Source organism: Balaenoptera borealis (assembly GCF_965194805.1).
Source record: "Balaenoptera borealis genome assembly, chromosome: 8".
Lineage (NCBI taxonomy): Eukaryota > Metazoa > Chordata > Mammalia > Artiodactyla > Balaenopteridae > Balaenoptera > Balaenoptera borealis.
In genome coordinates, this window is record NC_138865.1 from 103,031,583 (window position 1) to 103,057,282 (window position 25,700).

The window sequence follows — 25,700 nt, forward strand, 5'->3', positions numbered from 1 at the left end:
GTCCATGGAAGTCCCCGAGGTCACCTGGTGAGGCCAAGGCAAAGCTGTGATTCAACCCCAAGACTGCTGACGGCAGTGTTATGTGCATTAGGCCAGTGGTTCTCAGTGTGGCACCCTGGGATTACAGCACCAGGGGCTGGTGACCAGCACAAAATTTTCCATCCCTTCCCAAACCGACTGAATCACAAACCCCGAGGGGCCCTGCAATCTGCGTTTTAACAAGCCTCCCTGAAGATTCTAGTACAAGCTCAAGTACCGAGAATCGTGACCCTGCACTATTTCCTTAATCTGGAAAATGACTTTCCGACGCTGAAGAAAAAAAAACAACAACAACTTGGCAATGAGATGAGAACGGTCTTTTCATTTCTTTGACTGACAGTTAATCAAAAATGGAATTGAGGCAGCATGGCCGGTTTCCTGAATCATCTCCTGAGGTCTGCCGGATATCACCACCGCCAAAGAGTTTGCCCAGCTGTTCCATCATGCTTCCCGTTTTGCAGAGGGGAAAGGTCAATCACTTTAATGTCTGTTTGCCCCACAGGAAGCTCTGTGAGGGAAGGAGATGGAGCTTGTTCTCTGCTGTAGACGCAGAGCATAGCATGTCGAAGGCACTCGATCTTGTGGAAGGAGTCCCCGCAGGAACTCCCATTTTTATTTCCTTGACACGTGTTTATCAGCAGCACCTTCCTTTTGTCAAGCCATGTGTGGGCACTGGAGTTATGATGGCTCTGAGAGCTTGTCTGAGGGGCTCTGAGTCTGGCAGAGGCAGCTGGAGAGGCTGGACCTTGTGTGGTTAAGGGTTAGGAAAGCAGGGAGCAGGAGGCCAAGTGTGGGGTTAGGGAAGCAAAAAGGGGGGAACCACAGAGCCCAGTCTCAGCTCGGGGAGGATAGTCAGGAGGTGACACTGTAATCAAGGTCCCAGAGAAACAGAACCAATACGATGTGTGTGTATGTGAGCATGTGTGTGTGCATGCCTGTGTGTGTGTGTGTGTGTGTGTGTGTGTGTAAGAGATTTATTATAAGGAGTTGGCTCACATGATTATGATGGCTGATGAGTTCCAAGATTTGTAGGGTGAGCTGGCCAGCTCCAGACCCAGGAGAGTGGATGGTGTAGTTCTAATCCAAAGGCTGGCAGGCTCAGGACCCAGGAAGGACCAATGTTTCAGTTCATGTCCAAAGGCAGGAAAAGACTGATACCCATCTCAAGCAGTCAGGCCAGAGGAATTCTCTCTTACTTGGCCTTTTGATTCTATTCAGGCCCTCAGTAGATTAGATGCGGCTCACCCACATGCGGGAGGGCAATCTGCTTTGCTCAATCTACCCATTCAAATGTTAATCTCATCCAGAACACCCTCACAGACACACCCAGAATGTTGCGCCACATATCTGGGTACCCCATGGCTCAGTTAAGTCCACATAAAATTAACCATCAGAAGCCAAGGCTGAGAGAGAATGAATAGAGGTTAGCCAGATGGGGAAGAGCACCTGCCAAGGCCTGGAAGTAAAGGTAGTGCCACGTATCTGGGGAGCAGTAAGTAGTTCAAAGCGGTGCCACAGGCTCAGGGGAAGCCTGGAGTACTGGGCTGGGAATAGGACAAGCCACAGGTTTGCACAGAGGAGCAGGGCTTGCATTGGCCAGGTTAAGTTTGTGCTGTGATGGGGCACTGGAGTGGAGCCGTCCAGGGGCAGCTGGCTGAGCTGGGAGGACAGGAAAGAGGTCTGTGCACCATTCGGAGCCCTGGAGAGTCAGCAGCTTTGAAGACATGGAAGGTGAGAGAGTCAGGAAGAAGGGCCAGAGGGGAAGGAGAAGAGGGGCTGTGTTAGAACCGTGACGCTCAGCCGTCTCAGTCCAGTCTCCATTCCAGGAGGCCTCTGTGACCTGGCTGGGGAAGCCACTGAAGCTGGGCCAGCTCATTCCCAGCAAGGGTAAGTAGGAATTTGTCAGGGACAGAAGGTAGCTCTTTCCCAGCTGGCAGCCCCACAGTTCCCAATCTCCCGTTGCACAACCCGGTGCCCAGAAACAGCCATGGTGGACTTCCAGGGGAAACCCCAGGCCTGTGTTCGCTCTGTCCACAGTGAATCGAGCCCCAGCCAGGGACAGTCACATCTCATGATGACCAGCAGCCTGGTGCTGGGAAAGCGAGAGAGGGACGGGCAAGAAGGGGAGAGGCTGGCAGGTGGATTCTGGTCTCAGCTTCCTGACTGTGACATGGCCTTGAGTGGGTCTTTCTCTCTCTCTGGGCCTCAGTTTTTCTCCCAGGAAAATGGGAGTGACATACCCTTCCCTGCTTGCCAACCACAGACCAGGCCATTGTTCCATAATCGTTGGATGAACTGGGTGAAATTGAATGATATTCAACTGCTTTCTGACCTATAAAATCCACAGTTTCACAGACTCATAGGCATAAAGAACAGACTTCTGGTTGCCAAGGGGTCGGAGGGAGGGAGAGATATGGACTGGGAGTTTGGGGTGAGTAGATGCAAACTATTACATTTAGAATGGATAAACAACAAGGTCCTAATATATAGCACAGGGAACTATAGTCAATATCCTGTGATAAACCAATATGGAAAAGAATATAAAAAAATAATGTCTGTACGTGTATAACTGAGTCACTTTGCGGCACAACAGAGATGGGCACAGCTTGTAAATCAACTTCAATACAAATAAATAAATAAATAATTTAAAATCCACAGTTTCATATGGTTCAACCCTTAATAGCACCTTTCAAAATAATAGTGGCTGCAATTTCTTGCACACTTTCCATGAACCAGGAGCCGTGTTGAGTGTAATCCGTGTTCATCTCATGCACAACCCTCGGGGGCAAGTTTTATCGCCCTGGCTCTTCCGATGGGGGAACTAAAGTCCAAAGAGGTTACACAAGTTGCTCAAGATCACAAAACAGGATTTTAATTTGAGCAAATATTTTTCGGTATTTCCTCAGCCCAGACGCAAAGTTCCTAATTTGGACTGTTTGCTCTGCCCATGTATTTTTGTGGTTGCTCACGTAGATAAGACCATGAATTAGTTGTCAGACACAGCGCTCAGCCCTGGCCTTGTAGAAAATGGCCAGAAATCTGTATAAAGTTATAAAGTGGTTTTCTCAGAAAGTGAATCATTTCAAAATGGTGCATTTCCCTGATTATAGAAACCTCACCTTTTCACCCTGTTACCTTACCCTTCTGGGCCACTGGTTTTCTCAAGTATCTAAAGGGGAAAATATCCTATTTTCCTGAATCTAATATAGACATAGTTTTGCATTTTGATGTCTTTAGAAGTAGGATGTAACCTGCAATCACTGAAGTATTTATATAATGCAGGAAGCTGTCTTTCCTTCCTTACCACCCCAGCTTGTCATTAAACAGATGGTGATGGTTATTAAAATAGGAGGACCCTTAGAAGCAAGTTTGTTTCATCTGATATTTAGTTCGTCTAAATGTGAACTGAATTTTCATCAAATCTTTAACCGTGGTCATTTTTAAGTCTTTTGTCATTTACAGACAGTTCTGGGTGTACTCTGATGATTTTGCAAATATGTTCCTATAAAAGGGTTTCATCTTCAAGAAATTCATGGAAAAGACTCTGACAAGTACAGGTTTCTGGTAACTGACTGTACTGCTGAACTGAATGAATAAGCATTTTCAGAACTCTAATGAAAAACTGATGAACTCATAAAAGTGCTAACAAAAGATCAAGATGAAAAAAAAAATGAATTACATGGGACTCAGTGAACTGATGAGGATGAGTATAATTTTTGTGACTTTCTGTCTGAATTTAAAAAAAAAAAAAAAAAATCCCACAAGGACTCAGAGGCAAAGAATATACAAATCAATTTTCACTGCAAAGTAAAGGAGCTGTTACAGTGGAGGATTACTGGACTGAATGTCAATATTATGACATAGTATGAGTGTGTTTCATGTTTGGTAATTGCAATCATTGTTGCTTTTGTTGTGGTCATCCATGTACAATGCTTGGTGTCAGTCTATTTATCTCTTGTAAAAAAAAAAAAAAAAAAAAAAAAACCTCTTCAATAAAAATCCTTTTTGGTGGTGGCAAAAAAAAAAAAAAAAAAAATGTGCCCTAGGTGACCGTATGGCTGAGGGGATACTCGCAGGCCTGGGTGAAACATGGCCTCGGCTGGCATCCCAGCTCTGCCCCTTCCTAACTCTTTAAGTTTGAACATGTAATTTAACCTCTCTGTGCCTCAGTTTCCTCAACTGGAGGAAGGAGGATAATAATATTTGTACTCTATTTTATCATATATAATTTCCTGTTTCTACTTTAATTATACTAATTTGGTGCCCTGAAAAAAAAAAAAATGTGAACTGATTGAATATGCATAACAATCCAATGAAGTGGAGTTTATTATTATTATCCACATTTTACAAGTAGGGAAATTGAGGCACAGAGAAGTTAGGTAACTTGCCCAAGGTCACACAGTTAGCAAGTGGTAGAACCAGGACAACTCTTTACCAGCATCCTACACGGCCCTGATTGCTTTTCTGTCTCTTTTCTGCCAAACTTCTCTTGACATTGTGCCAGGGACAGATAGGCAGGCTGGGGAGGGCTGCCCAAGACTTCAATTCATGGAGGTACTGAAGCATCCTTAAAATGTAAGAAGATAGAGGAAATTGTACTGTGTCAGGGTGAGTGCTGGGTGTGCTTGGAGAAACTACTTGGCTAGCCTCTTGGGAGGAGAGTGAGAAGCCCCTCAAGGGGCAGCCTGAGGCTGAGGACAGTGAGGACCACTCACTCCTTCCCAGGGGAGGCACTCCGCTTACTCACTGTAAGGGAAAACTTTCATTTCTCTCTCCTCTGCTCACTAGATTTCTGGCCACCAAGTGTGTGGATTTTCTCCGACACCAAGTGGTTCTCTGACTCTCCAGACACCAACTGAGTGTCCTACGCTTCAGTTCAGTTCTGACACTGTTACCGAACCAAACTTGGGTCTACTTGCCCCACGTGCAGCAAAGCCAATCTACTGACACCGGGTTGTGGTGAAGCAAAGTCCAGCGTTTATTGCAGGTGCCAAGCAAGGAGAATGGGCATCTCATGCTCAAAAGACTGGAACTCCCCAATGGCTTTCAGGCAAGGGTTTTAAAAGAAAGTGTTAGGGGAGAGGGTCTTAGGATGTATGATCAGCTCATGGACCTTCTTCTGATTGGTTGATGATGAGGTAACAGGGGCATGTTTCAGGAATCTCTATCATCAGCCTTCTGGTTCCAACTAGTTTGGGTTCTACATGCTTGTGGTCAGCATGTAGTCCCCATCCTCCACCTGGGTGCAGGTCTTAGTTTCTGCAGAACCACTCAAAGATATGTATCAGATTGTTATCTACATCCCTTCAGGAGGACTGCTTGAGCCTCCTCTTTGGAACTCGGGGAAGGCTTAGGAAGGTCCTTCATTTCAGCAAGCAAGAAACAGGGGACAGGGCTTCCCTGGTGGTGCAGTGGTTAAGAATCCGCCTGCCAATGCAGGGGACACGGGTTCAAGCCCTGGTCCGGGAAGATCCCACATGCCGCGGAGCAACTAAGCCCGTGCGCCACAACTACTGAGCCTGCGCTCTAGAGCCCATGAGCCACAACTATTGAGCCCAAGCGCTGCAACTACTGAAGCCTCGCACCTAGAGCCCGTGCTCCGCAACGAGAGAAGCCACTGCAATGAGAAGGCCGCACACTGCAACGAAGAGTAGCCCCCGCTCGCCGCAACTAGAGAAAGCCAACGCACAGCAACGAAGATCCAGTGCAGCCAAAAATAAATAAATAAATATTAAAGTAAAAAAAGAAACAGGGGCCATGAAGAGGCTTTTGTACCCAGGAAGACCCTGCAGGGTCCTGCTCAGTTTCAGTCTCCCCTTTTCTTTGCTTCTCCTCAATCCCTAGGGGAACAGGGGCTGCACAAGAAAGGCAATAAAATTTTGGATAGAGAGATTAATCATAAACTCAGTAAGGAAACTCGGTTTTAGGGGCACGCGGTTTCAGCGCTAACCAGAGTTGAGTTAGTGTCAGATCCTGCAGATTAAGGGCTCAGTCCCACAAGACTGTCCCCATCTCAGATGCCAATCACAAGTCCAGGTTGTCACCTGTGCTTCTGACTGACCAGCTGTAAATCACAGGTTCCCACAACCCTCTCTTTGGGTTTGGCCATTTACTAGAACAGCTCACAGAACTCAGGAGAATCGTTTACTTACTAGATTACCAGTTTAGTATAAAAGGATACAACTCAGGAATAGTCAGATAGCAGGGATGCATAAGGCAAGGTATGTGGGAAAGGGCATGGAGCTCCCACGCCCTCTTTGGATTGCAGCTAAAATAGAAATGAAGTTTTTCTTCTCCTGAGAACAAGGAAAGTAAAGGGAACAGAGAAGAAACATAAAGGGGTCTGAAAGAGTTAATCACTCCTAGCTTTATTTTAACTGTTACTAATCTGTAGTATCTGTAACTAGATCTGTCCTTCACAAAGCTAACCCCATGTGAATTACATCCTGAACAAATCACTTCCTCACTCTCTGTGTGAATTACATCCTGCATGAATCACTCCCTAACTCTCTGTGTGAATTCTAGTGTTTATTCTCCCTACACACTCTTGTAGCAAATCACCCCTTGTAGCTGTTTGCATTTCAGAAAGAAGGTCACAGGCTGATAACCCAGAGGCAAACGGACCCAATTACGGGTTGCCTGACGCCAGCAGTGACTGTTTTGAAATAATGCAAGAAGAATGCAAGACCTTCACCATTTTGATCCTTATCACTCACTTCGGACTGTGAGCTCCACCTATAAGCACCCCTGTAATTCCCCAGGAGGGGGGGCACAGTTCTTGAGGCACTAGCCTGCTGTGTTTTCCCCTTTTGCCTGGCAAAGGAATAAAGCCATCCCTCTTATCCTCCAAAATCTCTGTCTCTGTACTTCTGTTCGGCATCGGGGCACAGAGAGTCAAGATTCTGGCAACAGGATTGGCCACCTACTCAGCACCTGCACATGTTCCTCAACCTGGAAGCTCTCCAAATCCCATCATTTAGCACTCTACTGAAAGCATCATTACGTGAGCATGGTTGATTAAATCACTGGTCATCATTAGTGACCAAGTCAATCTCCAGCACCAGTTCCTTTCCCAGAGGTGAGGGGGTGGGGCTGAAAGTTCCAACCCTCTAATCACAGACTTGGTTCCCCTGGTAACCAGCTCCCATCCTGAGTCTATCCAGGAGCCCCCACCCAAGAGACATCTTATTAGCATACAAAAAGACAAGTATCACTTTGGAGAGGCCCAAGAGTTTTATGAGCTGTGTGCCAGGAAAGGGAGGTAGAGACCAAGTATGTATTTTGCATTACAGTAAGTCCCCTACATGTAAATGAGTTCCATTCCGAGAGCATGTTCGTAAGTTCCATTTGTTCATAAGTCCACAGAGTTAGCCTAGGTACCCAACTAACACAATTGGCTATATAGTACTGTACTGTAATAGGTTTATAATACTTTTCACACAAATAATACATAAAAAACAAACACAAAAAATAAACATTTTTAATCCTACAGTACAGTACCTTGAAAAGTATAGTAGTATGGTACAACAGCTGGCATACAGGGGCTGGCATCGAGTGAACAGGCAAGAAGAGTTACTGACTGGAGGAGGGAGAGGAGGTGGGAGATGGTAGAGCTGAAGGATCGTCAGCAATAGGAGATGGAGGGCAAGCTGCAATTTCACTCATGCCTGACATGGATGGAACGCACGTTCGCATCTTTGAAAGTTCGCAGCTTGAAGGTTCGTATGTAGGGGACTTACTGTATATCGCACTCACTGTCTGTGGTTTTGCTTCAAGAGGCATGCAAGTTAGGCCAGAGCTGAATTGCTCTGGATAAAAGAAAGACGGAGTCCTGCTCCTTACTGGCCCTCCGTGTTTACCCTTCCCCCACACAGGCAACCCTAGCATTTCTTCACACGAGCAAAGGAAGGCCCAAAGACCATTGGTCTAAATACCTAAAGGTTATGAATCAAAAGTCTTTAAATAAAGCTGACTCTTTACAATTTAAGTTTTGGAAATTTAATCAATGGATTAAGTCTTGTTCAAAAATGTTATAAAGCTATAAATTATTCACAATGCTAGCATTCAACCTCTAGCTGCTGATATCAAGAATCAGATTCATGCCTAATGTGTGTTACATCTACCTACACATGAATTTAAGAGGAATACGAATGATTTCACATTGCAAAATATCTCTCAGCTACCATGTGCAACTCTTGCAAATACTGCCTATTTCTAAATCAGGAGGGCCTCCCCAAACACACGTTGCAAAAAACCAAAAAATGGATTCTCAGTACTATTGGGAAGCAAGAGCTGATGTGGCAAGAACTTACTGCCTTTAGGCTGAGAGGGAAGAATGAGAAAGTTAACTGCCTTTTCTCTTTCTGTTGTTGAACCAAAGTTCATACGCCCCACGCACAGTGAGGCCAAACTGAAATGTCAGAGTCTGGAGCAGGGAAAGGTTTACTAATCGAGGAGGTGTCAACACAGAAGATGGGAGACCTAGACTTGTCTCAAATCCATCTCGTTAGCTGGCTGGGGCGCAAGGTTTTTAAAGGCAAGGAGGGTAATTGGGAGACGGTTGTAGGATGTGTGATCAGCTCGTGGACCTTCTTCTGATTGGTTGGTGGTGAGGTAACAAGGGGATGTTTCAGGAATCTTTATCATCAACCTTCTGGTTCCAACTAGTTTGGGGTCTACGTGCTTGTGGTCAGGATGTAGTCCCCATCCTCCGCCTGGGTTGGAGTCTTAGTTTCTGCAAAGCAGCTCAAAGATATGCATCAGATTGTTGTCAACATCCCTTCAGGAGGGACGAGGGGTCCTGTGTCTCTATAGTCCTAATGATTAACTGCTTGAGCCGGCTCTTTGGAACTCAGGGAAGGCCTAGGAGACTAAAGTCTTCCCTCCCCCACTTTGTTTTCTTTCTATGAACAAGAAACATGTTTTGTTTTGTTTTGTTTTAACCCAGGAGGGTCCCACAGGGTCCTGCTCAGTTTCATTACCTCCAAGTCCACTCAAATCCTCCCTGAATTCTGAAGCGATGTCTGTCTACTGTATCAGCAGTAGCATCAGGCGCAAAGCCTCAGGACATTTGGATACAATGTCCAAATGCCTGATGTTTCAAGGATAGAGTAGGAGATGGGAAGAATTGTTCCCCTGGGGTCTGAACACGGTTGGTTGTGAGGAAGGATGTTTAGGGCTATGGGTCACCCTGTGCCAATACCAGGTACCAGATCCCAAGTGACAGAGGTGCTTATGTGTTGCTGAATGAACTTTGCATGTGTGTGTCCTTGTATGTGTGTGTCCGTGTGTGTGTGGTATGTGAGGGCCTCTAAAGCTCTGGGCTGCAGGTAGGAGCCCCAGTGGCCCAGGTCTAAGGTGGCACTGTCCCCACATAGTGTCCAGCATCTCCGTAAAATAGTGTCTTGAATCTGTGCCCAGTCCCAACATCTCACACCTGGACCGTGCAACCGTCCAACTGCTCTGCCAAGTTCTCCTGTTCTTGCCCTCCCTGTTCCCTGTTCTTCTCACTGTAGACAGACAGAGTGATCTTTCTAAAGAGCAAATCTGACTAGTCAACCCCTCTCCACCTCACTTAAAATTTTTCCATTTCTCCCCAGTACCCCCAGAATCCACTGCAAACTCCTCAGCCTGGCCTCTGTGCTCTGCAGCTCGGGTTCCCATCAACGTCCCCAAGCATCAGCCCCCATCACTCTGACCCCATCACAGGCTCCAACCACACAGACCGTCCCGGTCCTTCACATACCACACTCTCCCTCACCTTCACTCTTCCCTCTTGAAGAGCTCCAGTCATGTTTGCAAGACTCCAATTAGAGCAATGCAAATTCAAAACACTAACTGAGCTGGCAAAAAAAAAAAAAAGAAGAAGAAGAAAAGAAAAGAAAAAGAAGGGAAATTCCAATTCTGACAAGGACGTAGAGAAAGAGATTCATTTCTGCATTGCTAGATTGGTGCAGCATTAAAAATCGTTAGTGTTTTTTATTTATCATGTTTTTGTTTTCTCTCTTTTGGGGGAGAGGTTTTTTTAAAATCAACTTAATTGAGGTATAATTGGCTTACAATAAAATGCACACATTTTCGGCTTCCAGTTCAAAGAGTTTCACAAATATACATACGTGTGTAAACACCACCACAATGAAAATACAGCACATGGTCATCTACTTCAGAAAGTTCTCTCATGCCCCTTGGTGGTCAAATGACAAGGCAACCACTGATCTGATTTCTACCATTATAATCCGTTTTGGCTGTTGTAGAACTTTGTATAAATGGGATCATACAGTCCGTGCACTATTGAGTCTGGCTTCTTTTGTTCAGCATAATGTTTCTGAGACGCATTCATGTTGTTACATGTATCCATAGTTCATTCCTTGTTGTTGCTAAGTAATATTCCATTGTATGAAAATGCCACAGTTTGTTTTTCCATTTTCCTGTTGGCAGATATCTGAATTGTTTCTAGTTTGGGGGCTATTTTATTTATTTATTTATTTATTTATTTATTTATGTATTTGGGGGGCAATTTTAAATATTGCTAAAGTCTTGCATTTTAAAGACATATGTTTTTCTTTCTCTTGAAAGAAATTTGGATGCTCTCTGACACATATCATCAGAGGAAAAATCACAATATAAAATGCTATAGACGGCTATATTTCAGTAAAGCTGGAAAAAATAAAATAAAATGCTATACATATAAAGAGAGGACATGTTCAAGGAAGTTAGAATCCAAGAAGTGAATGAAAGGTTATGCATCCATTCAAATTACTGCTGACTATACTGGCACATGAAAAAGTATTCAAAATACATGAAATGAATAAGAATACAAAATTGTAAGCTTATCATAATAGTACTCTTGGAAAGTATTTATTTATTTGAATAAAGATTTGACCCCGTCATGTAGAAATGCAAATGGGCAATGGAATTATTTATGCCATGGTATATACTGAGCGCCCACTACTTGCTGGGCACTGTCCCAGGGCTAGGAATATATGGGTGAAAAGAGAGGCAAGCTCCCTGCTCATATAGCAGGGGGTGGGGACATCGCAGAGGTAATTTCCTGTTTTAGATACTGAGAGGTGGTTCAAGTAAAACATTTACTGGAAATAGACATTCAACTTAGAAGCCCCTTTCTTTTGGAAAGGTCCCTGCCTCCAGCACCGGGTTGGGGGCCCTCTGGACTTTTGCTCTTTCACAGTTGTCACCACACTCAGTTGGAATTGATCCCAAGTTTGCCCTCACCTCCCACCCCTAAACCCCTCCCCCACTCATTCCCCCCTCCCCTACGCTCGCCTGGGAATTCTCTAAGTTGCCTTCAGCCCTTGATTTATGGCTGGGTCCTTCTCAAGTCTTGGCGCTTAGTAGGACAGGAATTGAATGAAAACAGGAGAGTTTGCTTACAGGCCCCTCTATCAATATCTAAACACATTAACTAATATCACTCCGGCCCACATTCACCTTGGCTTTGAACAGCCAGACCTTTGGACCCTTGTAACCCCTCCAGGTCAGGGACCCAAATTAGACTTGGGGTTGCAAGGCTTTACCTATAGCTGGCTTTGTGGGATGGAGGGAAGGTTTTGTGTAAGACCTTTTCCAAGAGTTCACCAGATTGTGTCATAGCTTGCCCCCAGGGCCCCGCCCACAGCTACTTTAAAGGTCACTGGCACCCTCCAGCCACCAGTTTGCCTGGCTGCAGGTGCCTCCTGGTTTCAGCATGGTGCTGCCCTGGGCCCTCGCTGTCCTGAGCCTCCTTCCTCTGCTGGACGCCCAGAGTCCGGCGTGCGCCAACTTGACGGCGGTGGCGCCCATCACCAATGCCACCCTGGACAGGGTGAGTGCCCAAGTCCCTGAGTGCCGTGGGCAGCTGCTTCCATCTCTGGGCTTCCCTTTGCCCTCCTGATGCCTTCCTTTTCTATCCTGGGTCCTGGGGTGAAATTCTGACCAGCCTCTGGAGGCATTTCTTTGCCTCCAAACTCAGACACCTCATTGCAAGGTCCCTCAGCAGGGAACATTCTGTACTGGGCAAGGAGGGGCTGCCCAGGGGTGGGGGGGTGAGGGGAGATGTCTGGTCCTCCAAGTGAGCTCTTGCACGTCCACTCCTCATCTGGGGTCCCACTCTCCTTGTTTGTAAAATGAGGGGAGAGATCTGCTGAGTCTCATCCCAGCTGACTCTCAAGGATTCAGCTCCAGCCTCCATCACCAGTTCCTGGCTTCTCCCCAGCTCTCTGGCAAGTGGTTTTATATCGGCTCGGCCTACCGAAACCCCGAGTACAATGAGTCGGCTAGATCGATCCAGGCGGCTTTCTTTTACTTTGAGCCCAAGCGCGCAGAGGACAAGATAATTCTCAGAGAGTACCAGACCACGTGAGATCCCACACACCAACTCACCCCCAGCCTCAGCTTCCGGCTTCCACTCCCAGCTGCAGAAAAACCTAGAGCGAGTCCATCTTCCCTCCCGGCCTCAGCCTTCCCTTTGATGGACTAGGTGGGGAGGGATGGGGGGTATTGACTCCAATTGCCACCTGACTCTTGGCCCTCAATGACTGTGATGGGTGATCGTCCACTTCTTGACCATCTTACTGCTTTTCTCCCCTCTTCTGTCTGACTGTAGTGGGAACAAGTGCGTCTACAGTTCCAACTCCTTGACAGTCTATCGCGAGAATGGGACCATGTCTATGTATGGTGAGGGCCAGCCCTCAGGTGGAGGGCTGCTGTGTGGAGTGGGGAGATGGGGGGTTGTCCAGCCTAAAGAGGGGGGCCTGGACTAAGGCCCTGGGGGCTTTGAACACAGAGAACATGGGACAGGCCCACCTCTTATATCTCTGTGGCCCCAGTGCCTGCACACAGCAAATAATCAGTAATAACTGCCAACATTGTTGAGCTCTTACTATGTGCCAGGCACTGTTTGAAGTGCTTTACATGGATTAATCCCCTTAATACTCACAAACAACCCTAAGAGGACATTACAGTGATCAGATGAGGAAATAGAGAAATAGAGACATCAAGTAGTTTCCCCGAGGTCACACAGCTTATAATTAGAGCTAGGATCTAAACCCCAGATTGGCTCCAGTCCTACCTCTCTGTCAACTACTCCTTATCTTCGGGGAAAACTCCTTATCTTCGGGGAGCTAAGGGTGGGAGCCTGCGTTGGGCAGGCAGTGACTTCGCCCATTTCCCCACCATCGCTGCAGAGAGGGCACCTAGTAGGAGCACACAAGTGCCGATGGAATTGAACGGACACCACTTTGCAGCCCCGAGGCTCCTGTCTGAGGTTGATTTCCTCATCTGTAAAATGGGGAGAAAGGCTCTGACAGCCACGGTCCATGTGAGGCTCCTATGATTCCACACATAGAGAGTGCTCAGTGCAGAGCCTGGCACACAGGAGGAGCGAGTGACCAGTGGCCTAAGAGAACCCCTGGTCTTCACTGGTTGGCTGTGTGGCCCTGGGCACACCCAGGTTCCTCCCCCGTGAGATAGGAACTGTTGTGCTGCCTCCGTGGTCTCATCAGAGGCTCTCTCCTCCAGAGTCGGGTAGAGAACACTTTGCTGACCTGCTACTCACCAAGCACCCCAAGACCTTCATGCTTTCTGCCTCCTGGAATGGCAAGAAGAACGTGGGGATGTCCTTCTATGGTAGACACCTCAACCTCCCACTCTACCCAAGCCTCACCCCAGGACCACCACTACTCGGGCTGGACCCCCAGCACCCCAGCCCTCCCTGGCCTCCCACTTAGGTCCCCCATCATCCTCACCCGGCCCCCTTGCTCCATCCTGTAGCCGACAAGCCGGAGGTGACCCAGGAGCAGAAGAAAGAGTTCCTTGATACCATCAAGTGCATAGGCATTCACGAGTCAGAAATCACGTACAGCGATGAGAAAAAGGTAAGTGCAAGGAGGACTGGGCAGTGCTCACCCTGAGGGTGGTCCCACCTTGGGCAGCCTCAGAGGCCCAGAGAGGGAAGCTGTCAGTCAAAGCTGCACAGCGAGGCAGGATATCCTGTTTAAGCACCTGCCTTACTGCAGGGCCCCCGGGTGATGGACGAGTGCCCAGGAGGGAAAAGTCACTGGGAATCAGGGAGGACGCCTGGAGCAGGTGGGGAGGATTGTAAAGGCTAACAGGAGGGGAAGAGCATAGCCAAGGTGCGGTGAACTTGGGAAAGAGACACGCACACAGGGAACGATCATTTACAGCTGCCTGCCACACCCCAGGCTTCTAATGCCCATGTGATGGGGAATCAGTCTTGTGGTGTTAGGTGTCACCCAAACTGCAAGTCCAGGACCACCGTCCCGATTTTTGCTGGAACTGAGCATTATCTGTATAATCTTCTTAATACGTTCCTTTAAACCTGTGTTAAATGAAAGGCTTTACATGGTCTTGTCCTGTGCAATAATATCTGAAATCACAGAGCTGATTTAAACTGGTTACAAAAACCAAAAATTGGTTACACTTTTTTGGATACATGTGAAATACTTTCCTGATTATTAAAATAAAAACGTCTCCATCTAGACAGATTTGTGCCACCAGAGGTCATTTCCCGTGACCACCAGTGGCACAAATCATCCCCTGCTTTCGGGAACCCCGGGCAAAGGCGTGTGAACACAGACACCGGAGTTGGTCCCGTGGCCAGCAGCCTGCCGCCCCCGTCCACTGGCCGGGGGACCTCAGACAGGCCGCAGGTCACCATGAGCCTCACTCGCACCATCTTCAAAATGGTGTGAGGAATCCAGGAGATCAACAGAAGGGCATGGCAAGTCATAAGTGCTCAGACATGCCAGTTGTTAAGGGTTTGAGCCTCCATTTCAGAGGTGAATTAGCTGAGACTCAGAGAGAGAGAATGACTTGCCCAGGGTCACCCAGCTGAAGCCCTGCTTGGGCTGGAGCCACAGTACAGAGCTTACTTCCCTCTTCCCCCAGAAGAGCCCCTGCCCGATCATGTGCTGTCTTCTCCCACTAGGATCTGTGTGGGCCACTGCATATGCAGCATGAGGAGGAAAGGAAGAAGGAAAAGGAAGGGTCCTAGCATTGGGTTAGGACCTTGGGGACTCTGTGGGCCCATCCTCAGCCCCCGGCTCACGCTTTGTACCTCAGCTCTTTCCCTCAGTTGCATCAATAAAGCGTCTGTTGTGGTACAGTCAGGTTGTCATTTGCTTGTTCGTTTGTTCATTCGTTCATTCATGTTGTGCCCGCCTCAGTTGAGCCCCGGCCGACCACTGCCCTGAGCTGATCCTTGGTTGGAAGGGCCCTTGCTATAATTCCCAGCACATGTGCCAGGATGGATGACTATATGCAGTGAGTGCTGTGGGAGCCCAGCACGGGGAAGCTTTCTTCTCCAGTGGGGAAGTCTGGGAAGGCTACCTGGAAGGGGCATCTGAACCACTCTAGAAAGATTAGGAGCTTGATAACACCTGCTGTTCCCGCTGCAAGCCAAAGACCTGTTTAAGGAACATCGAAGCAGAGGACCCTGAAGAGGAGTTCAGGTAGATAGAGGGTGGTGAGGACTCAGGAGTGTGGTGCTAAACACAAGGGCCCTTACTTTATTTATTTATTTTTTAAAGATGAATCAGTTTGGTTTTATTTTTGCTCAATTCATGAGATATTGTCAACATTTCACCATTCATATCAAAATTTCTCCCAGGTGTCACCAAGAAACTGATGATCAATATTTTTTAAACGATTTTTCAAGAATCTTATCAGATCAGATCGCGTTTCCTAAAGTAAATCCTTTCAGGAATGAAGGAAAGTTTCTCCTCTTAAGTACATGAAATAGAGTCTCTGTCACTTGGTTATGAAGGTCACGGAGGTGCCCTGTTACCAAGTCAGGAAGCAGGCTGGCCCACGCACGGCAGCATCCCCAAGTAGCTGGGTCTGGAGGGAGAAGGAAAAGGAAACCAAACCTTAATCCTGAACCAATTAGTGTGCTTTCCAACATCCTGGCCCTAACAAGGACTTTGCTTTAGAAAACTTACCTCCTAAGGGACTTTATTCCTCAGAGCACAAAATTCCACAGTTTTCTGCTTATCGTCTTCATTTTGGTCTTGCTTACATACAAAACCACACTCGCCTGCCTCGTCTTCATCTGTAAGTAGATTCTCATCCATCCTTACATCAGGCGAAGTTAATTGCGGACACGTCCGAGCGTATGCACTGTGCCAGGCTTGCGCTCACTCACAGAATTACCTACCTAGAGCCCAGGGCTCCATCAGAGAAGGGAGTCTGCCTCAGCAAACAGTGGATGCAAAAAGAGAGCCGTCTGAGCCGAAGGAAAACACTGAGCTTATTCTACCTCAAGACACCACCAGGAGTTAACATAAAAGACGCGACGTTAGTCAGAAGTCCATGCAGGTGAGACAGGAGGGAGACTCGTGTAAACACGAGCACATTTGGACCACTGTTCATTTCTTTCAGACTCAGCTGTACGTTTTCAGTTTTTCACCCAGCAAGGCTTGCCCAGTTTGGACGCTGTTGAGGAGGAAACTGGTTTTAATGTCAGCACGTCACAGACAACCTCCCTTCCTGACGCCCACTACTCCCCACGTGTCTCCTTCAGCTCTGATCTAAGCCTGGGCCCCCGGGAAGGGCCTGGGGCTCATTCACACTCGGGAACAAAACGGAAAGATCAGTCTTTCACTTTGCGAGGGAGCTGGGACGATCCTGACGAGTGGACACGGTGGGATAAAGGCATGGACAGGGCAGGAGTAAGAGACCGCAGTTGGGGAGCAGCTGCCCTGAGGGCACCGGGTGAGCAAGCGAATTGCAGCAGAGGCCGCAGGCCCTGTGGAGGGGGCTCTGGAGGTCCTGGCATGAGATTGCGAGGGGACTCTCATCCGAGCTCCCTTTACTGCGTAGGGCCTTTACTTTAGATGTCAGCCTGGCCATCTGGGGAGGCGAGTTAGGAGGGCCCAGACCGGAGGCAGGAAGACCTACGCGGAGGCTGCTGTGAGCATCCTGGAAGAGGCGGGTGTCTGGGCCAGGGCAGGGGCAGGATGGGGGAGACTCGGAGGACTTGGGGCCAGGTCAGAGGGGTTGTGTGTCTCCATGAGGTGTCCCCAGACTGCCCACCTGACACCCAGGAGGAAGATAGGATACGTAGGGTAAGGTTGGTCTCTCGAATCCAGCCATCTTGCAAATGTGTTTGGAGCCCTCGCCATGGGGCCACGTCTGAGGCTGGCCCACTTAGAGGCATAAAGAGGACTGAGCGTCTGAAGGATTCCAACAAGGAAGGCTGGTCTCCTTCCAGACCCAAGGGCTTTGTGACGGTCATGTGAGGGAAGCAGCACCACACAGGCGGCAGAGAAATTGGGCTGAATGATTGGAGTCATTCTATGTGCAAGCGTCCTAAGCCATTTGGAGGGACAGGACCATAACCTTGGCTCCCGACACCCAGTCCTGTGGCTCACAGGCCAGCGTCCTCCAAAGAGCCACAGACCCAAGACTTCAGCATCCTTTGTTCAAAGCTGCAGCCATGTTGTGCCCAGGGCACTGAGGCTGGAGACACTGCTCTGGCCCCCCACCTCGGGCTCCCCCTTCCCATCCACCTTCCCATGAGGGTGTGGACCTGGACGCTCAGAACCAACAAGAAATCTCCCATCTCAGCAAGATGCCGTTTTCAACTCTCCTGAGAAGGATCAGCTGAAAAATGAAATAGAAATGAGTCCTGGAGGGCCAGGAGAAGCAAGTGAGATGAGAGGTGGGGAAGACTGAAGAAAAGGCCAAGGGAAGGGGAAGCAGGAGCTGGGGAGGAAAAAGTCATGGAGGTTTAGAGAGAAAAAAACAGTGACAAAGAATATGGACTTCGGAGTCAGACCATCGTGAGTTTGGGCATTCGGAACCTCGGTCTCCTCATCAATAAAATGGGCGCACAGTGGGTCACTTAGCTCAAGGATTGGCATCTAGGAGGCGCTCAGTAAATGGCAGCTGTTGTTGCTGTTTGCTGCCAAAAGGAGCATTGGAAAGAGAGTCTAGGCTCGTGCTCTTGCAGACACCAATTTGCTGTGTGTCTCATAAAAGAGGCTTGGTCAGACGGCCTCTCCTCACAGGCCCCTCCAGTGGAAAGCTTTATGGTTCTGAGGGGGAAAGTTGGAGAGACAGAAGGCACTGAAGGGAGGCAGGCAGGCAGAGTCTGGAAATGTGCACCCAACTGGTCCCTCAGGGGAGGGCTCCACTTGGCACCAAATCTTTCACCCCACAAACTTGACTTTAGAAACCACAAGTGGATGACACACACCACAGATGTGGGCGGCTCTGGGAATGTTTTTGGGTTTTTTTGGCTTTCATTTCTTAAGATCAATATTCACTCTTCTTTATTTGCTCTCATAACGAAAATAGATTTTTTAATGTCCCAAATATACAAATATCACTGACGCACACACATTCCAGAAAAGCTGAAGTCTGAGCTGCTACAAGGTCAGGGAGCAGGAGATGGCCTGGCCTCATGGCCACAGACAAGGACCTGGCAGGAAGCTGGCCACTGGCTCAATTCCAAGGGGGTCCCAGGGGAGAGCCGGGGGTCTCGGGATGAGGTGCTGAGGGGGACCATGGTGGACGGCCTTCTGGGCCCTCCGTGGGGTGTCTCCATCCCAGCAGACCCATGGGAAAGGCCTCTCAACCATGGAGAAGCTGGGTGTGTGTCATCCTGAGATATCCCAGTGGCCTCAAAGTGCCCCACTGACCACCAGTCACCAGGAGAAAGGTCCCCGCCATGTCCTTCCCAGAGACACCTACTCTGGAGTGGCTGGTCACAGGTGGTGGACAAGTTTTCGCCAGAGACCCTGGCCCTGTCCCTTCTTATCTGGCCTCCTAAGAAGGCTCCAAGACCAGGAAAATGCTTCAGTCTGAAAAAAAGAAATCTGTCCATCCCTATATAAAATACATATTGTTAGCCGGAGATGGACAAATGCAGGACCAGGAGCCTCCCAGAGATGGCATCTGGACAGATGGTGGCCTCAGTCCCAGCACCTCCTTCAGGGCTGGTCCCTAGGAAGTGACTTCTCTGGAGGACCAGCTGATACCCTTTCCATTTTGGAAACACGGAGGCTGAGCAGGCAGGGCCGGTGCGGAGGGAGCCCTCCTCATGAGGGTCTGCGGGGCCCCCAGGGCGACAGGGGACTGCCCACCCCTGCCCGCCGTGCGTCTCTGAGCCTTGAGCGCAGTCAGAAGAGGCAGGAGCCCCGCAGGCCGCGGACCTGGCGCAGGTCGGCCGACAGGGAGCGGCTCATGAGCTTGGTGGTGGAGCGGACGCTCTCGGCAGCCTGGACCGCTCGGCTCAGGGCCTTGTTGAGCTCCTCCAGGTCCTCCAGGTCCAGCTGCATGGAGTGCCGGGGTCTCCTGGCCGGCCGAGAGGAGACTGCGGGGGGCCACTCGGCAGCTGCTCGGGCCGAGGGGGCTGAGGTAGGTGCTGGAGGCGCGTAGTACCTGGGGAGAGAGGCAAGGGCGTTCACTGACCACGGAGAGGGCTGGGGGCTTCTCAGCCCCAGCTCGGCCCCTACATTCTGAGTCTCAGTTTCTTCACCTCTAAAATGGGAAGAATAACCCCCACTGAGGGATGTGTTAGAGGGGTGAAGCAAGGTAAACGGGAGTGCCTGAACCAGAAGAGTCCTCAAAAAATGGTCCATTTCATCTACCCGTTCATTGAACAAATGCTTATGGAACATATATGTGCCAGCCAGTGGACTAGGGCCTGAGGTTACCATGGTGAATGAACAACACGGACCCAGCCCGCCACCTTCTTGGAGCTTCTAGTCTGAGAGCCTGGTCTCAGGGAGACCAGGATCACCCCAGGCTCTGGAGCAAACCCCCTTCATCAGAGAGGTAATGTATGGAGCCCTATTTGTCAGCTGTGGAGCGCTGGAGAAACGTGATAATAATAATTAGGATTCTGCAGGAGTGAGAGGGTCTGGCTCCACTCATCCCCCCCCCCAGCCTGGTCCTGCAGGAATGTACGGTGTTGTTTAAAAGTTCTGGGGAAAACCGGCTGAGGAGCCATGAGCTGAAGCACAGATTTCTCCAAGAAGTGACTACTGCATTCCTCCAAGGATGCCAAGTTTAGGGTTCAAAGAAACCGATGCTGGGCAAGAAGAGGGTGTGGCACCTGTGTTGTAGAGTAAAGTGTGTAGGAAAGAGGGGGACAAAGAAGCATGTTGCCTAAATAGAGCAGGAATGGGTTTAGGAGAACTTGGCCAGAGACATTCACTGGTGTTTTGCTTGGCACGCTCTAAACTCTGGTCTTATTCCTGACCCTTCACTTTCTAATTTGCATTATTGCACAGTGTGAAAAAAGGGCTTTGCTAGGATCTGAACAGATGTCTCTCCACACAAGATGTACAAATGGCCAACAAGCACATGAAAAGATGCTCAACATCATTAGCCAGCAGGGAAATGCAAATCAAAACTACATGAGATGCCACTTCACACACTCCCCACCCACTGGGTGTCCTCAGAGACACTCATTGCTAAAAGCAAAAAGATAGCAATGAGTGTCTGTGAGGATGTGGGGAGATCGGAACCCTCAAACACTGCTGGTGGGAATGTAAAATGGTGCCACTACGTCGGAAAGCAGTTTGACAGTTCCTCAGTTAAACACAGTGCCTAGCCCGGGGCTGGCATCCTCACCCTCAGGACCCATTTGCCAGGCTCTGAGATAAGTCCTTTACCAGCACTGTCTTGTTTATTCGGTAGGTACTTTTATGCTTATTTTACAGATGAGCAAAGTGAAGCTCGGAGAAGCTAAGTGATGCAGGAAGCTCCCCAAATCCTGGCCACCCGCACGACCGTGAACAAGCTACTTCATTTTCAAGGGGTCCGTTTCTCCATGGAAAACAGCCATATTTAGCTACCTCCCAGGGTAGATCCAATAGGAAAATTCAGGTTAAAAGCTCTGTATGCCCAGTGCTCTGTAAATGTCAGCTACTGAGGACTCCCCCAGAGTCAAAGAGCTGGAGGCAGCAGTACTGGATTTAAACCCAGAGCTAATTAGCTCCCAGGAGATGCTGATACGTATCATCTGAACTGAATGAATGGGCTTCTTGAATCCAGTTCCCTCCTTTAAGGACAGACTAGCTGGTGTAACTACTGGGTTCCCACACACCCCTGCCTTCTGATAATTCTGATGACCAGCTTGGCCTGAAAGTTACCCCAAACTGCCCCTAGGGCAGAAGCTACAAAACAGAACAAACAACAACCAAGAAACGCCCCCAAACCAAAAAACTGGCTAGAAAGCCTCTGGTGCAGAGGCTATAAGGTGGCTGGCCAGCAGGTGGCAGCACAGGCCCGTTCAGCTTTCTAAGGGCTTCCTGGCCTCAGCCACTGAGCATGCTCAGTCCTGCTGATGGGCAGCTGGAGAAACTTCAGGGTGGCATCAGCCACAATTCCAGTAGCATTAGAAGCACTGTGGTTACTGGCCACCTTCTATGTACTATGGGCTTGCTACGCATCAGTTCATTTAATCCTCACCACAACCCATTTCACAGAGGGAAAAACTGAGGCACAGGAGCAAAGTGACCTACCCCAGGTTATCTAGTTACTGCTGGCCTGGTCTGTCGGGCACTAAAGCTCAGGGTCTTTCCCCTTCCCCACGGCCTGGACACCAGCCTGGTTAGTTCTGCCCACAGGTCTGAGCCTGGAAGGATCTGGAATGGCCTCAGAAGTAGAGACCCATGGCTACCGTGGACACTCAGAGGTTTCTCCTGGGCCACCAAATTCCAGGCAAACCCTTTCCTGTCCAACGAATCAGAGGCCTGAGCATGCAGTATGGCCTCTCTTAACTGCTGGAGCGGAGGGTTCCTTGACGACCCACCCGGTCTCAGCTGAGAGGAAAGCAAGAAACCGCGCTGTAGGCAGGACTCCTCATGGAGCTGGATGGCGCCTGGGCCTCTGCTCCTGCCAAGCGCCAGCCCTGGTGGAAACTCTGCCCTCTTGCTGCTCACAGACACAGGCTTCTGACAACACACCACTGAAGAGGACCCCTGACCCAGTCATTTAACAGTGAGGGAAACTGAGGCATAGAACTAGCTGATGACAGTCAGGAGAAGAAGAAAGATCTCCTAATTCCAGGGTCCAGGCCTTTTTTTTCCTGCACAATCCCGTCATGTTGAAGCCACCTTTCCTCATTTTTCCCTCTTACTAATGACAATATTAACAGCAGAAGCATTTGCTGTGATGACAAAAGCTGCTGTTTATTCAGCAAAGAGCATGTGCTAGCACTGCACTACGAACCCCACAAACAGCTCCTGGGGCTCTTGCCACCTGCCTCATTTAATCCTCATACAACTGTACGTGACTGAGACTCTGACCCCATTTAACAGACGGGGAAAGCGAGGCTCAGAGAGGAAGTAGCTTTACCAAGGCCACACCACTAATAAGCGGCAGACAGGATTCCAGTACAGCTCTGACTCTAAAACCTGGACCATTTCTGCCTCAACTGCTGTGCTTTTTATGTCTTGACTGATGGTACAACCAAATCCATGTAAAAAGTGATTGCTCCTCTGGCCGTGGACCTGACCAGTATGCCTCTAAACTGTCAAGGCCATCGGGAACAAGGAAAGTCTGAGAAACTGTCTCAGCCAGGAGGAGCCTGGGAGATGTGACAACTAAATGCATGTGGTAACTTGTGGGGCGGCTGGGGGGAATCCTGGAACAGAAAAAGGACTTCAGGTAAAAACTAAGAAACCTGAATGAACTATGGACTTTAGTTAATAACAATGTATTAATAATGGTTCACTAACTGCACTATACCATATCAAGGTGAGATGTTTATAACAGAAGAAACTGTGTTTGGGGGGTGGTATAGGAGAACTCTCTGTGTTATCTGTTCCATTTCTCTATAAATCTAAAACTGTTCTAAAAATAAAGCCTAGTTTTTGAAAAAGTATTACTTGCTCGCTGAGAAGTCCCATAAGGAGATGGAAGATGGTTAAGGTCCTAGGTCCCCCTGAGGCTGTAAGAGGTCAGGGCCCTCTGCCAGCCTCCTTCACTGCTGGGTCCCCAGGGCCAAGCACTCCCGCTGGTGCCCAGGGAGCATTCAGGGTTTGTTGAGTGACTACATGAGTGTTGGCGGGGGGGAAACACAGGACTACTCAGTGCCCGAGTTCTCAGCTACCCAACTCAGGTCTGAATGCTAATTATTAAGCGATTCAAACAGAAAGGCTAGGAGGGTTGGAATGGAAGGTTCTTACACAGTGGCTGATGGATAAGGCATGAGGGGAACCGAGGAGACGTAGGCAAAGGCAGGAGGGGCTGGTGCTGAGGGCGCGGCAGCCAGATACCACAGTGCAGGAGGCGGCCCGGGTGGCGACCCTGCCCGCTTGCTCCTTTGTTTGGGGCTGGAGGTAGAAGATGCGTTTCTCCTGGTGGCAGCCATTTCTGGTGCTGTCGGGGAGGGACACCAGAGAGACACAGTTTCACCACTTGGGAAGATCTAACAGAGAACAGAGGGTCCTCCCAGCCCCACCAGCCCCATTAGAGCTGGACACGGGGCCGGCCATGCCGGGAGTGCCTCGCTTTGGGGAAGCCAACTCTCATCCAGTTTGCTCCATCCCAGACTGCGCAAGCTGCCACCCCGGCTAAATACCCCTCCCAGGGGCCCACACCGGAATCCAGGGGAGCTGGGGGAAGAGACGGAGCATCTGTCCTTACCAGAGCTGGCTGAGTCTGGGCCCTCCCCCTTGGAGGAGGACACAACTCGACCACACAGGGGACATCGCTGGGTCTCAGTGTGAGATGGTCCCAGTGGGTCCTTGGTGCCAGCATCACCTGGAAGAGGAGGCAGAGACGTCAGGAGAGGATTATGTCTAAGTCACTAGGCCCCCACAAGCCTACCGCAGCACTGAGCTTCCCTCAGGGACCACTGCATAGGAGACAAGCGGCCTCCACTGGGTGACAGCAATATTGATGGTAACCATGACATTGAGAGGCATCTCCTGAGCCAGGCCCTCTGCTCAGGGTCTTCATGCATTAGTTGATCAAATCCAACAAGCCACTGGTCTAGGTACCATCATCACTCCCCCATTTTACCGATGGGGAAATTGAGGCTCCAAAAGGTTGAATAATTTGCCAAGTCTCAGAGCTGGGAAGCAGTGGTCCTCCGTCTGATCTCAAGCCTGGTTCTCCCGACTGGAGCCCTTGTACCTATGGTCATCCTCCACAGTGACACAGGCCCATTCTCCAGGTGGGACCAGCCCACAACGGCCCCTGGGTACCAGGGCGAGTCAGTGGAGGCCTAGTGAGCAGGAGGAGAGTGGGCATCCTGGTTACTTCCTGTACAAAAGGATTACTTCCTGTACAAATCCTCAACACCACACCTGGGAGAATTCCAGGGTCCATCTGCTTCTCCTTCAGGCCTCAGCTCAGCATCACTCCCTCTGGGGAGTCCCACCACCCACCGGGCTGAGTTATGTGCTCCCTAGCCCCACCCTGTGCTCCCCCATCCCAGTTCTGACCATTCTGTTTTGTCTGCTTAGCTGAGAGTTTGTTAGGGGCAAGGCCCAGGGCCCAGTACGGGAAGGTGCTGAATAAATGAATGAGTGGTAGGCTTGTTGGGACTCTAGCAAAGGCGCAGCAATGTAGTGGTGAAGAGCCAGGGCTTTAGAGTCACAAAGACCTGGGTTCAAATCCTGCCTCTACCACTTGTAAGCTGTGTGCCCTTGGGCAAGTTACTTAACTTCTCTGAGCCTCAGTTTCTTCACTCATATAATGGACATAGTAATAAAATGTGCAAAACCTACTTCATAGGGTTGTGAGGATTACTGTTTGTACAACCCTTAGCATGTTGCCCTGTATATAGTAACGGCTTAATAAATGACAGCTCCATCATTATCATCATTATTGCTTGAAAGGGCCTCAGAGACCATCTCCAAACCTTTCATTATGGATGTGGAGCCTGAGGCTCAGAGATGTTAAGGAACTTGCCTAATGTCACATAGTGTGTCAGTGGCAGAACTGGGACTAGAACCTGGTGTCCGTATTCTCAGGCCACTTCTCTCCCCACTGCTCTTCCACTAAACTCTTGGGTTTGGGGGAAAGGGTGAGGAGTGGAGGGAGGACAGAGGGGAGATAAGACAATCAATGCTGCCAGCCCCCCTGCTGCTTGCACCCCTCCCCGCATCAGGACCTTCCGGAATCACGTTCATGGCTTCTCTATGTCAAGGTGAAGGAGAGTGGCTTCAGGCAAAGCACCTGGAGGAATAGATGTGAGGGCAGGACTCCCTGGGAGGGCTAAAAAGACCAGAAAAAAAATCTCTTTCCCTTGTCTGTATCTTGACCCGCGCAGAGCTCAGGGTGGCCCATGTCTGGCCCAACTGCACCCCCAAGGCCAAAGGCAAGAAGCTGCAGCCTCATAGCCTTGGCCGCTTCTCCAGGTACCATCCCCTACCTGGATCCTCTGTCCTAGCGGGTCGGCAGTGGGGACAGGAGACTGGGCCACTGCCTCTTGGGACAGTCTTGGGGGTCAGAACATGATACTCCTGGCCTGGGGAAGAAACCAGAACAGTCAGTGTCAGCGGGGCGTGGATGCAGAATTGGGGACGATTTAGAATAAGGATATCTCTCCTCTTCCTCCAAATGGTTTAACAGTCTCCCTCTCAATCTTTTTCTCATGCACACACACACACACGTGCACACACGTGGTATATGTGCATAAATATGTAGCTATATAAGTGTGCATGTACGTATACACATTT

At 49.3% G+C, this 25,700-nt stretch overlaps 2 protein-coding genes across 2 annotated transcripts in view; one reads left to right on the plus strand and one right to left on the minus strand.

Annotated features, from left to right (window-relative positions):
- Window positions 1-11,703: 11,703 nt before the first annotated feature.
- Window positions 11,704-15,160, plus strand: LOC309634252 (alpha-1-acid glycoprotein-like). The gene is made up of 6 exons (XM_082404220.1): window positions 11,704-11,860; window positions 12,251-12,393; window positions 12,641-12,711; window positions 13,555-13,662; window positions 13,807-13,910; window positions 14,984-15,160. The coding sequence occupies exons 1-6, from the start codon at window positions 11,744-11,746 to the stop codon at window positions 15,047-15,049; spliced, it is 609 nt and encodes a 202-aa protein (XP_082260346.1). The 5' UTR covers window positions 11,704-11,743; the 3' UTR covers window positions 15,050-15,160.
- Window positions 15,161-18,312: 3,152 nt separating this feature from the next.
- The window catches only part of AKNA (AT-hook transcription factor), a 52,533-nt gene continuing 45,145 nt past the window's right edge, over window positions 18,313-25,700 (minus strand). The window contains exons 19-22 of the mRNA XM_082403756.1: window positions 25,394-25,489; window positions 23,659-23,775; window positions 23,199-23,391; window positions 18,313-19,440 (exon numbers count right to left, since the gene is read on the minus strand). Coding sequence (XP_082259882.1) covers window positions 19,179-19,440; window positions 23,199-23,391; window positions 23,659-23,775; window positions 25,394-25,489 — 668 coding nt within the window. The 3' untranslated portion in view covers window positions 18,313-19,178. The remainder of the gene's footprint in view (window positions 19,441-23,198; window positions 23,392-23,658; window positions 23,776-25,393; window positions 25,490-25,700) is intronic.